The sequence below is a fragment of the Taeniopygia guttata genome, chromosome 14, assembly GCF_048771995.1.
Source record: "Taeniopygia guttata chromosome 14, bTaeGut7.mat, whole genome shotgun sequence".
Taxonomy (NCBI): domain Eukaryota; kingdom Metazoa; phylum Chordata; class Aves; order Passeriformes; family Estrildidae; genus Taeniopygia; species Taeniopygia guttata.
In genome coordinates, this window is record NC_133039.1 from 4,084,105 (window position 1) to 4,096,578 (window position 12,474).

Below are 12,474 nucleotides of genomic sequence, written 5' to 3' on the forward strand. Positions count from 1 at the left end.
GTGCTGTGACAGGGACACTGGGGACCCTCCAAAGGTTCTGCTGTGCTCCCAGACAGGGGCCTGGCCCATGGCTATTTATTGTGAGATCCTACACAGCTCTGAGGAATCCCCAACAGGTGCTCCCATCCCAACAAGCCCAATTCTCTTCCCTTGCTGAGCCCAAAATCCATCAGCAAACTCCAGCTGTGGCTCCCCTCCCACTGCAGCCAGCCCCAGGAATGCCACAGATGAACGAGTTCTGAGTTTCACACAGGTTAATGTGTCAGCAGCCTGAGCTCCTGCACACCCTCAGGAAGAATGATTCCACCCAGAACTGGGAGATACCTAAAGGTTACAGACTGAGATTTCATGGCTTGACAGCTGCACTTCCATACAGTCCATGCTGCTGCTTGTGCAAAGGCAACTCTCTCAAAAAAAAAAAAAAAAAAATTAATAAATAAAAAAGTCACCTCAAACTCTGTTGAAAGATAAAATCCATAAAGAACAGTATAACAAGTCAAGTTTTAATAGATTTATAAAATTCATATATACAAAACAGTAAACTAAGTCACCAAAGCTATAAAATACACTTTTTACACATCACAATATAATTTTATCTAGTACACAGTTTTCATAAGTTGAAACTATTACAGCAAGTAGCTGCTTCTATCACAGATGCTGTTTTGGTGCAAGAAAGACACTTATGTGAGCAGTCTGGGACTGTGCTTTTACTTTATGCATTTTCCACCTTCTTTTAGTTTGTCACTGTTTTTAAAGTACTTTCCTGTGAATTGTTAAGAAAATTAAGGCTAAACTCAGGCCTTTCTTGCCCAATGTAGTGAACTGGTTTAAAAAAAGACTGATATTGCATAGCATGTGTGTTAATGCATAGGCACCAGAGAGCAAGTACATTGCAGAATAAAAGATAACATCACTTGGCTTCCTAAGCTATGTGGTCGTGTCACAGATAACCTGGTGTTTTGTCTGTTTGTTTTTGTACATTTTGATTCCACAAACAAGACAACTCCTCACTAGAGTGAGAAGGACCAGCACTGTTGCTCAGTGGAGTCTCCAGAAATACCTTTTAATCTGTATCATCAATTGAAGCCCATTCCACATCCCAGACAACACAACTGGAGAAACACCCCCTTATCCTCCAGAGGGTTCATGGCTCCAATGCAAACAGGACTCTGAACACACCTCTCCAAACCCAAGTCCACCAAGCACCTCCCCAAGTCCCGTGAGCTCCCAGCAGATCCTTTCTCCCCCACACCCCTGCTCCCTGCCCTCTCCTCTCAGCCTTTGTGCCCAACCACCTGCACAAGAGATCAGTGGCAGTAACAGCAGAGAAGTTGTGCTACTCAAAACCTCTCACCTCCCTCAAAAGATGCTCTCTCGGGTCCTACTTATGAAAAAATGTTGCTCTCCATCAGTTGTAGGTGTTATTCAAAGAATGGAAACAGCCTCTTACCTTCTTGTGCTCTGGTATCTTGAAGAAAGTTTAAGCAGCTGTCAGGAAGGAGTAAGATGCACTGTCTGGCCAGAGATCTGCATACTGTATTTTATCAAAATTGAGTTTTAGCACCCAGTGATGAACAGAGGAAGAGAGAGATTTACAATGGCAGGGCCAGCCTTGCCAGACTGCTGCTCTTAATTCACAGCCAATGGCTCTCTGGAGTCACTCAAAGCTTTTGGGTCAGTGCAGATGGCATTTCACTTCTATACAGTCTTCACCATCAGCCTTTGGCATCTGTTTAGACACTAGCTCCCCTCTCCTGCTCCCCTCCAACATACTTTGGCTTTTTTTTTTTACCAGAATGCCCACCTTGGAAGATAGTGCTGTTCTTTTCCCCCCTCTATTTTCACACCAGACAGAAGATCCAACCTTCAGTCACAAGCCAAGAGCTGGGCTGGGACAGCTCCTCAAGCCAGGCACAGAACCACCAGCACTGACAATCTAGAACCTCCACACTCCCCACCCAGTAAGAACACAAGCATATCAACACACAAACTTTAACACCGCTTTCCAAATGCCACTGTCAAGATAAAAATGTCAAGGACTGAGCTGAACTGCCCAACCACCAAGATGAGCAAAGAGGCAGCATCACCTGGTCAGCAGAGAGGCAGTTTCAGCTCCAAATCTCCTGGCTTTACTCATTTCCATCTATGTAAAAGAAGATTAGTGCTAAAACAAAGAAGTGCCCACGTCACAGCACAAAGCAGAGATCACCCCAGCTAATTACAAAACAGGTATTATCAAAAAGCACTAGGTCTTGCATTACCAATTATTCCTCACTAGGCTACACAGTCCTCACCCAGAACTGTGTGGAGTCAGCATCAACTCAGGCCAAGTCTGGCCCAGACCACACCAGTCTTCCTGATCCATAATGGATGCTCCCTAAAAATCTGTTAAAAGCTCATTTACAAAAGTAGGCACAGATGTTTTATAGTTGCTACTGAAACACCCCACCCACCACTTTGTGTTACAGAATTACAGAGTATGAGGTAAAGAGTTGGCAGTGCTATATCAAACCCCTGACTACACCACGTGATTTTATATAGAAAGAGAATACAGAAAAGAGGGTACTGCTAAACTTACAGTTCTCATCATGAGATCAGTGTTTGGTTTACATGACAAACTGCACTGTGTGGAGGTGTTGCATATCGTGCTTGTCTCTCAAGCTGGCACATCAAATCATCCATCAATGCAGCAGGTACTCCTGAAAATGTGATGACAGAAGCCAAGCTAAGTCAGGTGTCAAAACTCACTGCTTGAAAATCAAAGGGGCCTTTTAGAGAAATCCTCTAAGTCCATGCACAAAAGGAAATTTTCCCCCAGAAATAAAGAAGTACACACATAGAAAAGACTCCAAAACATAAGTTAATATAAGTTAAAACATAGTTAATACAAAGACAGCCATCTAAAGGCAGCTGAGGACCTGTTTTCTAAAATGCTGTTCTGTGGAAGGCAGCTGTCTGTCACTAAAGAAAACTACTGGTTTCTTCAGTGGTACCACATCTGTTCTTTTAACTGCTTTAATTCTACATTTCTCACAATAACCAGCATGGGTGAATTCCCAGAGGGAATGAGGCCATGGAGATGGGGGGGCAACACAGGATGGACACTCCAAATGCACCACTTCTCACACCAAATGCCAATTTAGCTGTCCTAGGGGAATTATATTTTCATCTCCAGTGCCATGTACCAATGAGCTCTTCCTACTCATTTCCCTATAGTTCATTTGCCACTACTTTCTCTACTGGGCCTGCCTGGCTACAGCTCAGCCTCACCTGCCTCAGAAGGCCTGGGAATGGTCATCTTCAGGAGCTTCATTCTTGTAACATGCCTAGTTCTAGGTTTTACACAGCAGCAATTAAAAGTAAAATATATGATCAAGTTACTAAGTCAAATAATCTAGGCTGCCATACTAAATAAGATCCATTCTCTGCCTGACACTGAAAGCATCTTTGAGTTGTAAAATTGGGTGGCCAGTAATTTCAATTCCATAACCACCATTAGTTAATTTTCAACATTAAGAACTATTTCACTCCTTCAAAGTGACAAGTGCCTATTGAATATGTCACTTCCAGAAAGCCACTCATCTTCTTTAACTGCAGCAAGTCACCTTGCAATGCATCTAAGGACTGCTCAGAGCTGACAGCACTGCAATCTGCAGGAGTGCTACTGACACACTCTATTAGCTTAACAATTGTTTTGGGGACAACAAACACAAAAGTAGTGCTGGAAAAATGACTCCCATTTAGTTTTTCTACTTAAAACTCCAGGTTTACGTAAATCTATCCCCCAAGCACAGGCTGCAAGAGTTTCCTCTCTTTGTCCTCAGGAGAGACAACCCCTCTGCAACATTCTGTCACTGACCCCGGGTGTCAGAGGGACAGCAAAAAGCTGCTTTTTTCTTAAAAAAAAAAAAAAAAAAAAAAGTACTTGTTCAAGGTCTCCATCTGATCATCATCCTGCCTGTGACCCATTTCCTGACCAGCCAAATGAACAATAAGCCTATAAAACTAACAAAAAAAGATGTTCTCTCCAGCTGTGTTTACCTGCAAAGTTCTCCAGGATGTCACTTAAAATAAAGTTTTCTATTTGTTTCTGGTGAAAGGACTAAGCAACCGACCAGGTCTGTCCCTAGAAGTGTGAACAACCTCATCTACCTAAGCTCTGCTTTAGTAATTCACTGATTTACCACAACATGATATTCTGGCTTTATTATACTACAACTTTCCTTGAAAAAAACCTCAAGCCCCCTCAGCTGTGGCAAGATAAGTATTTTGCAGAAAAAGCTGACAGTTAAAAAAGACCCCCACATCCTTTTTACTCACAAGCCAGCTCCTCTGCAAACTTGGGAAGTGCTTGACTTTTGCAAGTGACCTGGGGTTCCTGGTGTGACCCATCACTATCCAAACCTGACAGAACTCTGAGCCCACAGAGCCAAAACATGGATTTTCACCTGCAGCTGCAGCCCCACACTAGGCCCATTTCATCAATTAAAACAAGAAAGGCAAGAATGGGCCCAAGGGGGGAAAACTGGTTCCCCAAAACTGACTTAGTGTGCAAAACTGCCATATCATACAAAAAAAAAAAAAAAAAAAAAAGCAGCTTGAGAGCTCACTGTGAGATCTCTCATGCTGTTTCTTTTCCAGGTGCAGATTTTAAGTTACTTAAAATAAAGTTGCATCATTAGTTCTGTTGAGGGTAAATCCATAAGGTGACTAAGGATACAAAACCATGGATGAGTGTCAAGAGAAAAACAGAACAAAAATTCCATGCTATGCCTCCCAGGTAAAACTACAGTAGATTCAGACACCCAACTGAGGTAATTCTTGAGAAAAAATACAGTTGAAAGGGAATGTTTAACTAATTTGAGAAAACAAGTGTAGTATTAACTCATCTGAAAAATTCGGTGAAAGAATAAAGCTCACAGCAAACTAAGAACTAAAGTCAAGTCAATCTAGAAATCAGGTGAGCCCACAACTGCCTCCTCTTTCCCAGTGTCTTGTGTGAAGGGAAAACCACTACCAAGAACTCAGAAAACATCTGAAAGCTTTGAAAGCAGCCTTAGTCTTCAGCCAAACAAAAGGGCTCAGAGAAACCAACTTTATGTGATGAGTAAACTTGTTTGCATCACACTGTGGTGAAACATTTTCCTTTTCAAATGTAATAATCTTAAGATTTTTCCCCATCTGAATATTAGTCACATAACATTCTTCTTCTTCTTCAAGGCTAAAAATTAATAAATACTTAAAAGACAGAGTTGGTCCTGGCAAAATAAGACTTGGTACAAGGAAGCTAATTCCTGTTTAAGTTTGCTGAAATTTAAGTTAGGTTTTCCCATCTGCAACTTCTCAGTTGCTTCTCAGGTCGATTCTGTGCCTGTGACAGGCACTGAAACAGCCACAGCTTTTCCACTCTGGAGCCTGCACAAGGAAAGCCAGGAGGCTGCTACATCAGGAAACTACACAAAAACACTGATATGAACATCTGCAAGCTTCAGAGGGGAAGAAAGATTCCAGATTTTATCCAAATTAACATGAAAGGACAACGGAACAGGACTTTTCTTTGACCACATTTCCCATGGGATTACCAGCTGAAGTAAAACTTTGCTTGTTTTGACATGCCATTACAGCCTCAAAGGGGATAAGAACTCCAGGGAATCTGCTGACTTTTTATGGGTACAAACAGCCCTTCAGGTTTTATTCTTGGATAAAAACTATGACAAAAATTGCACAATATGCAATATGTTTAAGTTACCTAAAGGCCAGCACTACAATATCTTCGGTTTGTCCATGTACCCCACTGCAGGAGAAAAGATCCAATGTCTATACACAGAAAAGGCACCTGGCAGAGATTGAGAGCACAAGGAAATTTGGAGTTCACACCCAAATTATTCACAGCCTCTTGCCATTTTACAGCCAAACCACTGCCCAGAAGGGGCGACTCCAAACCTGTCTGTGCTCTGAGTTCCATGTGCATCACTATAGGCTAAAGATCCCATTAAGACACAGATTAAAGGCTAATTTTACAGCAAGGCCTTGCTGTCCAAATACATCAGTGCAGCTGGAAAGCTGGGATCTCCAGGGTGTTCAGTCTTCCTACAAGGTCAGCTGTTGGGAACTAATCAAGCAGCTGCTGTGCTACCAAAACCTTTGCTTAGAGAGTTTAGCTTCCAAACTTTTGAGTACAGATGAAGCCCTGTCACGTGAGATACTGAACCTTCACAAATGCTGCTCACTGTGGGTGTAGGACAGTGCTAGCTGGCCATGGAGCACATCTCCCTTGAGCAACCACTGTGCAGATACATGGCTGGGTGCTCCAGCACAGGCTGCTGCACCAAGGAAATCAGTTTTCCCATGATGTAACACCCTCCAAGCATAGTGCAAAATAAGCCCTTCTCAGAATCAGCAAGGCCTCAAGTCCCCATCCCATTTACTCCAACATGAGTTTCCTTACACAGTTTTAGATTTCTGCCTCAGGAGACTCATGTAAAACCTTCAGACAAGAGTTGTGCATCCACCCTGGGAGGTGGATTCTTGACCCCTGGCAAAGCTGAACACACACACAAGACCTGGTTACACTCCTAAGGGTTAAGAATGGAACCTCCATTAACATTCTCCAATACAGCTGCCAATCTCATCATGTTCAGATTAGTTTGATCGATTCAGCACCTCCAAACTACAAAAAAAAAAAAAAAAAAAAAAAGGCAGTTTGTACAATTAGTGTCTCTGAAAAATGAGCTCATTCATTTGAAACATGTCTTCCATCCATGGTTTGTCAGAGATTTCTGTTCTCGAAGAAGGCAGACGGTGGTTGTGTCATTCAGCATTCCAAACTCGGTACAGAACCTACCACGGCCAGGTTTCAGTAGTGTTTTAGTCCAAATGATTCAGTAGCTAACATCAACACGACTCCTCCGGCCTATAGCTCCTCTGTTTGGACTGGCTAGTGTACAGCATTCCTGAGCCAAGGAATTCGCACGGCTCCTACGCCGCATGCAAGGGCCATAAAGAAAGGACAAAAACTTGGATCCAACCCTCCAGCGAAATTTCAACAGAGCAGGGGCTGCTCTCCCTCACTGCAGCATGATGTCCTTGAGGTTCTCCTGCAGGATGGTGTCCTTGACGGCGTGGAACACGAAGCGGATGTTCTCCGTGTCGATGGCCGTGGTGAAGTGGTGGAAGAGGGGTTTGCTGCGGTTCCGCCTCTTCCTGTCGAAGCACTGCACCAGGTAACGCTGCACGTCCTCCAGGCGGTGAGGGTCGCCCTTGAAGTCCGAGAAATACTTCTTAATGCTGACAGTCTTTACCTTCTCCACCAGAAGGTCCATCTTGTTGAGGAACAGGATAATGGAAACGTTAAAGAAAAGCTTGTTATTGACTATTGTCTCAAAGATATTCATGGACTCCACGAGTCTGTTTGTGCGCCTGTCTTCCATGAGGACCTGGTCGTATTCACTGGAGGAGACCATGAACAAAATTGAAGTTATTCCATCAAAGCACTGGAACCACTTTTGACGCTGAGATCTCTGTCCCCCTACATCCACCATCTTGAAAGGAATTTTTTTAATGATGAAATCATGCTCTACTATCCCCTTCGTGGCTTTTCTGGCCAGCAAAATATCTTGCTTGCTGGGGAAATAGTTCTGCAAAAGAAAGGGGAGAAGTGTCAAAGAAAGTCCTTCAAAAATTCTGGCTAATGCCTGAATACTGAAGGGATGGGTAAAATCACCAGGAGCTGCTTTTAAATTTAGCAATTATCAGATGAAGAATGAATACTCAACTTTAAAACACTGGCCTGTTGTCCATTTAGCTCAACACTTTGTAAACAGCTACAGAAGATCCTGATACATATGAGAGCAAAAAATAAAAGACTAATTCACTACTTCAGACTTTCATCCATCAAGACTCTTCATTTGAAGTTGAAGCACATTTTGTCATCATGAAATTCTTAGTTACAATGTTACTGACACTTAGGTAGTGTTCAATAAAGCAGACCACATCATCACTGAAAGGTTTGGTTTTCTTTTAAATATAGCTTTTCCACAGTTCATTATTCTTACAAGGATCATCTTGAAAGCTTTAGTGGTAACTCTTCTTCCAGGCTCACACTCTATGACCAGCAAGTACAGCAGCAGATTCTACCACAGGCTGTGGCCCAGTCTACTGCTGTAGAGAAATTTGTTCTTCAGAACTTTATCATTGTTAATGTTTAGGAAAATTATCTCCCTTCTTTCCCCTCCAAGTGTCCTGACAGATGTTTTCATGACAGATTTTGAATCCTGTAAGTGCAATGAATGATTTTATTTTGCTAAGGTTTCACTCTGCTACCTTAAGTAGCAGCAGCCATCAGAACATCAGGGAAAGGGAATGAGATCCAGAGACTGCACAGAAGCCTGAAAAAATATGTGCACAAATACAGTTTCCATTTGTTGTCTGTCAAAAAAGATTAAACAAATGCTAAGCTTCAGTTTCAGAAAGCTGGAATTTACTGTTTCTACAGAAAGAACACTGAATTTAATGTGTTATTATTTCATAAACAACCCAAAAGACCCAAGCAAACCCCATTAATCACAGCACACTCAGGCTCTTCTTGTCTCTTGGAGCTCTCTGGTCAGAAGATAAAACAATTTGACACAAAAGGGGGGCAGGTTCCTTACCAGCTGACCGATCCGATCCAGGTTATCCAGGAAGTATTTCACTGATTCACCCTGTGGAAAAGGAAAGACATGGGAACTGAGCTTGTTTCTAGGACAGCAAATCCAAGGCCTTCATCCCAACATGCACTGAGGTCTAACAAAGCAGTATCACGAGGTCTGGAAAAATCAAAGTTGTGAAGAGATTTGAACAAATGCTCAGATCTAGCCAGTAAATCTCTACAATAAAACAGAAGTGTTATTAAAGTCAGTTCTTTGACTTAAAGAATTTGGCTTTTTTCCCTTTATAAGATAAGTGCAGTTAACTGACACTGAGTGGGAGTAAAAGATGAAACACATTTATAAGAAACCAGTGTATTTTGTTTAAAATTCATAACAGTGAACAAAAGCATAGCCTAGAAAAGTGGAAGACTTAAGTCCCCCACAATTTATGATGATTTAAGCTAGACTTGCTTGTCACAAACAAAGGAAAAAAAAAAAGACCAGTTTCAAGGACTTGCTCTTCTAGAGACAGTTCCCCTTCTGGGCTCAAGACTTTTAATAATAGATTTGCTCATCTTGTAAAAAGGCCTTTAGCAATTATATTGAGAAGAAAATAGGAATGTTTACAGTGAAAATTCATTCTTGTGTGAAAATTTACTCTTGTGTAAGAGGATTTGGTCTTTTACCAAACAAGCTCACCTGTGTGTCCCACCCAAATCAAGGGTCCCTTTGCATTAGAAGCCCTGCACAGACTTTTAAAGAAGTAACAATATGGTTTCCATACAGATGCAGGCTACTCTGGAGTGAAACCCTCCAGCAAATACTTCATGAAGAAGTAATTCAGTAAGTCTTTACTGCTCTGGATGTGTCTTGTAGTTGTAGCCATATCAAGAGAACACTAAAGTGGAAAATCCTGCTGCCTTTTAGTGATTTTAGGCAGGAAAAGCCACTCCTTATCACAGATCAGGGCTGTCAGTCACGACCAAATGACAGTGGGTGCCCTCACCAGTCACTAATTCGAAATGGAACTTCCTCCAAGTACTCCAGCTGCAATATAAACTCTAAACCACACATCCTCCTCTGCACCACAGGCCTGAGACAGCAGAACAGAATTCTTGCCCCCAGTACAACTCTAAACAGATGAACACAACAGTTCACTGTGAGGAATCAGACTGGAGATCAGAGGATTCAGTGCTGGACAAGTACAGACTCCCAGCATAAGGCACATACAAAAGGAGCTGGAGCTTATTATTTCCTAATATTTAAAACTGGAAGTGTCTTTTCATAAAAGAGAGAGAACACACGGATTTGCAAAAGACTACCATGTATCAACAAAAGATTTACAATGGATTGCTGGCAGAAAAAAAACACTTCTTTTTTTTTGGGGGTGGGGTGGGGGAGAGGGGAAGTTTCCAAAGAACAATTGCTCTAAGAGCTTCCTTACAATCATGAATTTTCATAAGGTGAAAGTAATTTCCTGTATTTTTTGGCACTCTGTGGATCAGAAGAGATATCACAGACTGCATGAATAAGAGAAAAGGGCTTCCTGTACAGCATTAGTCATATTCAGGAGATGGGAGAGCCCAGAAAGAAAAGATCACTGAAGCTACAAAAAATCCCTTCTCTATCTATTGTGCTCCATCCCACACAGCTCCTTCAGACATGCAAAAATACTGCAAAGGGGCCATTTCTGATGGAGATTCTTCCAATTTTCTACCCAGTTGCTTCAAGAGTCCCTGCTGGTCTGTCAACCCTCCCACGCTGGAGAAGGGAGCACCCATGTGCCTGTGAAATGCAGGGACACACAGGCAGCATCACCTGATTTACAGCTGCTGCCTCCCCTAATTCCTACCCCACACATCCATCACTGACATTCTGCACACTGATAGGGAGGTAAGAAAATAAACTGATTAATGGAAAAAAAAATACATGTTCATTTCTGCAGTGATTTAAGGAAAACAGACTTCTCTAGATTCTTACTCAGTTCTTATTAACGTTGCATTAAGCCATGTAATTTGCTCAGGGAAATTTTAATCGGCAATGGCAAAGCACTGGGAGAACTGGTAACCACATCAGGTGGCTGGAACAGGTGTGAGCACCATATGCACGGTCTGACAGATCTGAAGGAATCTGAATATTCTCTTCTAGCACAGAATCCAAAGGCACCCAGTACTTAAGTCAAAATATCTGTTTCCAGCCAAAACAACAAATCCTCGACAAGCTCCAGAGGGTTTGAAGTTTAAAAACCCTCAAAACATTAAAGCACACAAACATGAAGTGAGGAAAAACACCCACCAAAAACCTTGCAGAGCAGTAAGCTCAAACCCAGCACACACTCAAAACCTCCTGCTTTAATGATTCCCTGATGAATGATTCTTTATTAAGTCCTAGGGAAGTGTGAACTCAGTTCCTGCTCCAAAGGTTTCTGGAATAACTTTGTTCTACATCTTAGATTTACAGCAAACTGGGATGTTCTGGGAAGCACACTCAGTTCCTCCAGGCAGCAGCACACACATGCACTGGGCATTAACCGACTTGATGAGTAACATGTAACATATTAAATGAGGAAAATATGGAAACTCCAGGTTTCACAACTGTTTGCTATTAAAGTTTTTAATTAGAACAGTTATGCTAACTGAACATCCCTTTCTACATTCATTTTCCCTAGTCATTTAGACAGCAATATTAATTAGATCTAGAAGTCAAATTCATTGAGTTTTATATCAAGCTGCACTTGAATAATTTTTGAATTCCACCAATAAATTATTGTTTATGCAAAGTTGTCTCATGCTTTGGGTATTATACATGCATACAAACAAATACTTACCTATATAAACCTATGTATATAAAAATAGACACACCATTTCTAAATCAAAGTAGATTTTCCATTCAAAGAGAGTAATTACCAAAATAAAGTATCAGCTGCCTCCCTTTTGTGTTGAATTATTTTTTCTCTTCATGACACTGGCCATAAAGAAGCTGGTTTGGCTTTTTCAATGCAAATATTTAGTGTTTCCCCAGCACCCATCTGGCCATTCAGCTCCATTCAAAGCTGGCTTAGCAGTACAAGTGCTCTCCTCCTCCAGATCTTAGACACTTATTTCAGGTCCATGACCATGGCTTCCTATAAAAGTGTCAGCAAATATTTGCAATTGATTCATCAGATACTAAAAATATCTTTATGCAGATTGATGACTTCAATTTCAGTGTTTTAATGGTCTTATTGGGAAAAAAAATGCTTATTTTAACATCACAATCTATTTCAAGCTATGCTTGCAAAGTAGAAATGAAAGCTGAAGTTATTTATAATGTATGTATATTTATACCCTCTATGTGTATTTACACTACATGTAACTACCTAAATATAATCACATCGTGGTGTATTCACTTAAAAAAACAAACAAAAAAGATACAGATCAGATCTTTTACAGGCTGATGTTGCAAGAAAAACTGTGGCAGCTCCAGAAACTTCCTCAGATCAACAGTGTTCATAGAAGGCTGTTGAGCTTCTGCCTCTCAGATTCAAAAGGACTCATGTCTTGCACTGTCCTAACAGTACACTGTATATTTAAAAAATATTTTAACAATATTCATAAATAATGCTCTCAAGATATGAAAGACTATTTAATTTCAACCAGCACAATAGGATAGGAAGCCTTGTTCTGTCACAGTCCCAGCAGAGTCTGTCAGTGAAGCATTTACACACTGACAGTTCTTATTTATTTTATTTTTAACTAGTACTGGATTAGTACCTTTCACATTGGAAAGGTACAAACCAGTTGGCTATTTTTATGAATTTTCATCCTCCTTGATAATAAATCAAGATGTTTCAGCGTTGTCTCCT

General features: G+C 41.2%; 1 protein-coding gene across 1 annotated transcript in view; it reads right to left on the minus strand.

Moving 5' to 3' along the window:
- Positions 1–482: 482 nt before the first annotated feature.
- Positions 483–12,474, minus strand: part of GNA12 (G protein subunit alpha 12) — a 40,637-nt gene continuing 28,645 nt past the window's right edge. Inside the window, exons 3-4 of the mRNA XM_002194919.7 lie at positions 8,652–8,702; positions 483–7,637 (exon numbers count right to left, since the gene is read on the minus strand). Of these exons, the coding sequence (XP_002194955.1) occupies positions 7,068–7,637; positions 8,652–8,702 (621 nt within the window). The 3' untranslated portion in view covers positions 483–7,067. The remainder of the gene's footprint in view (positions 7,638–8,651; positions 8,703–12,474) is intronic.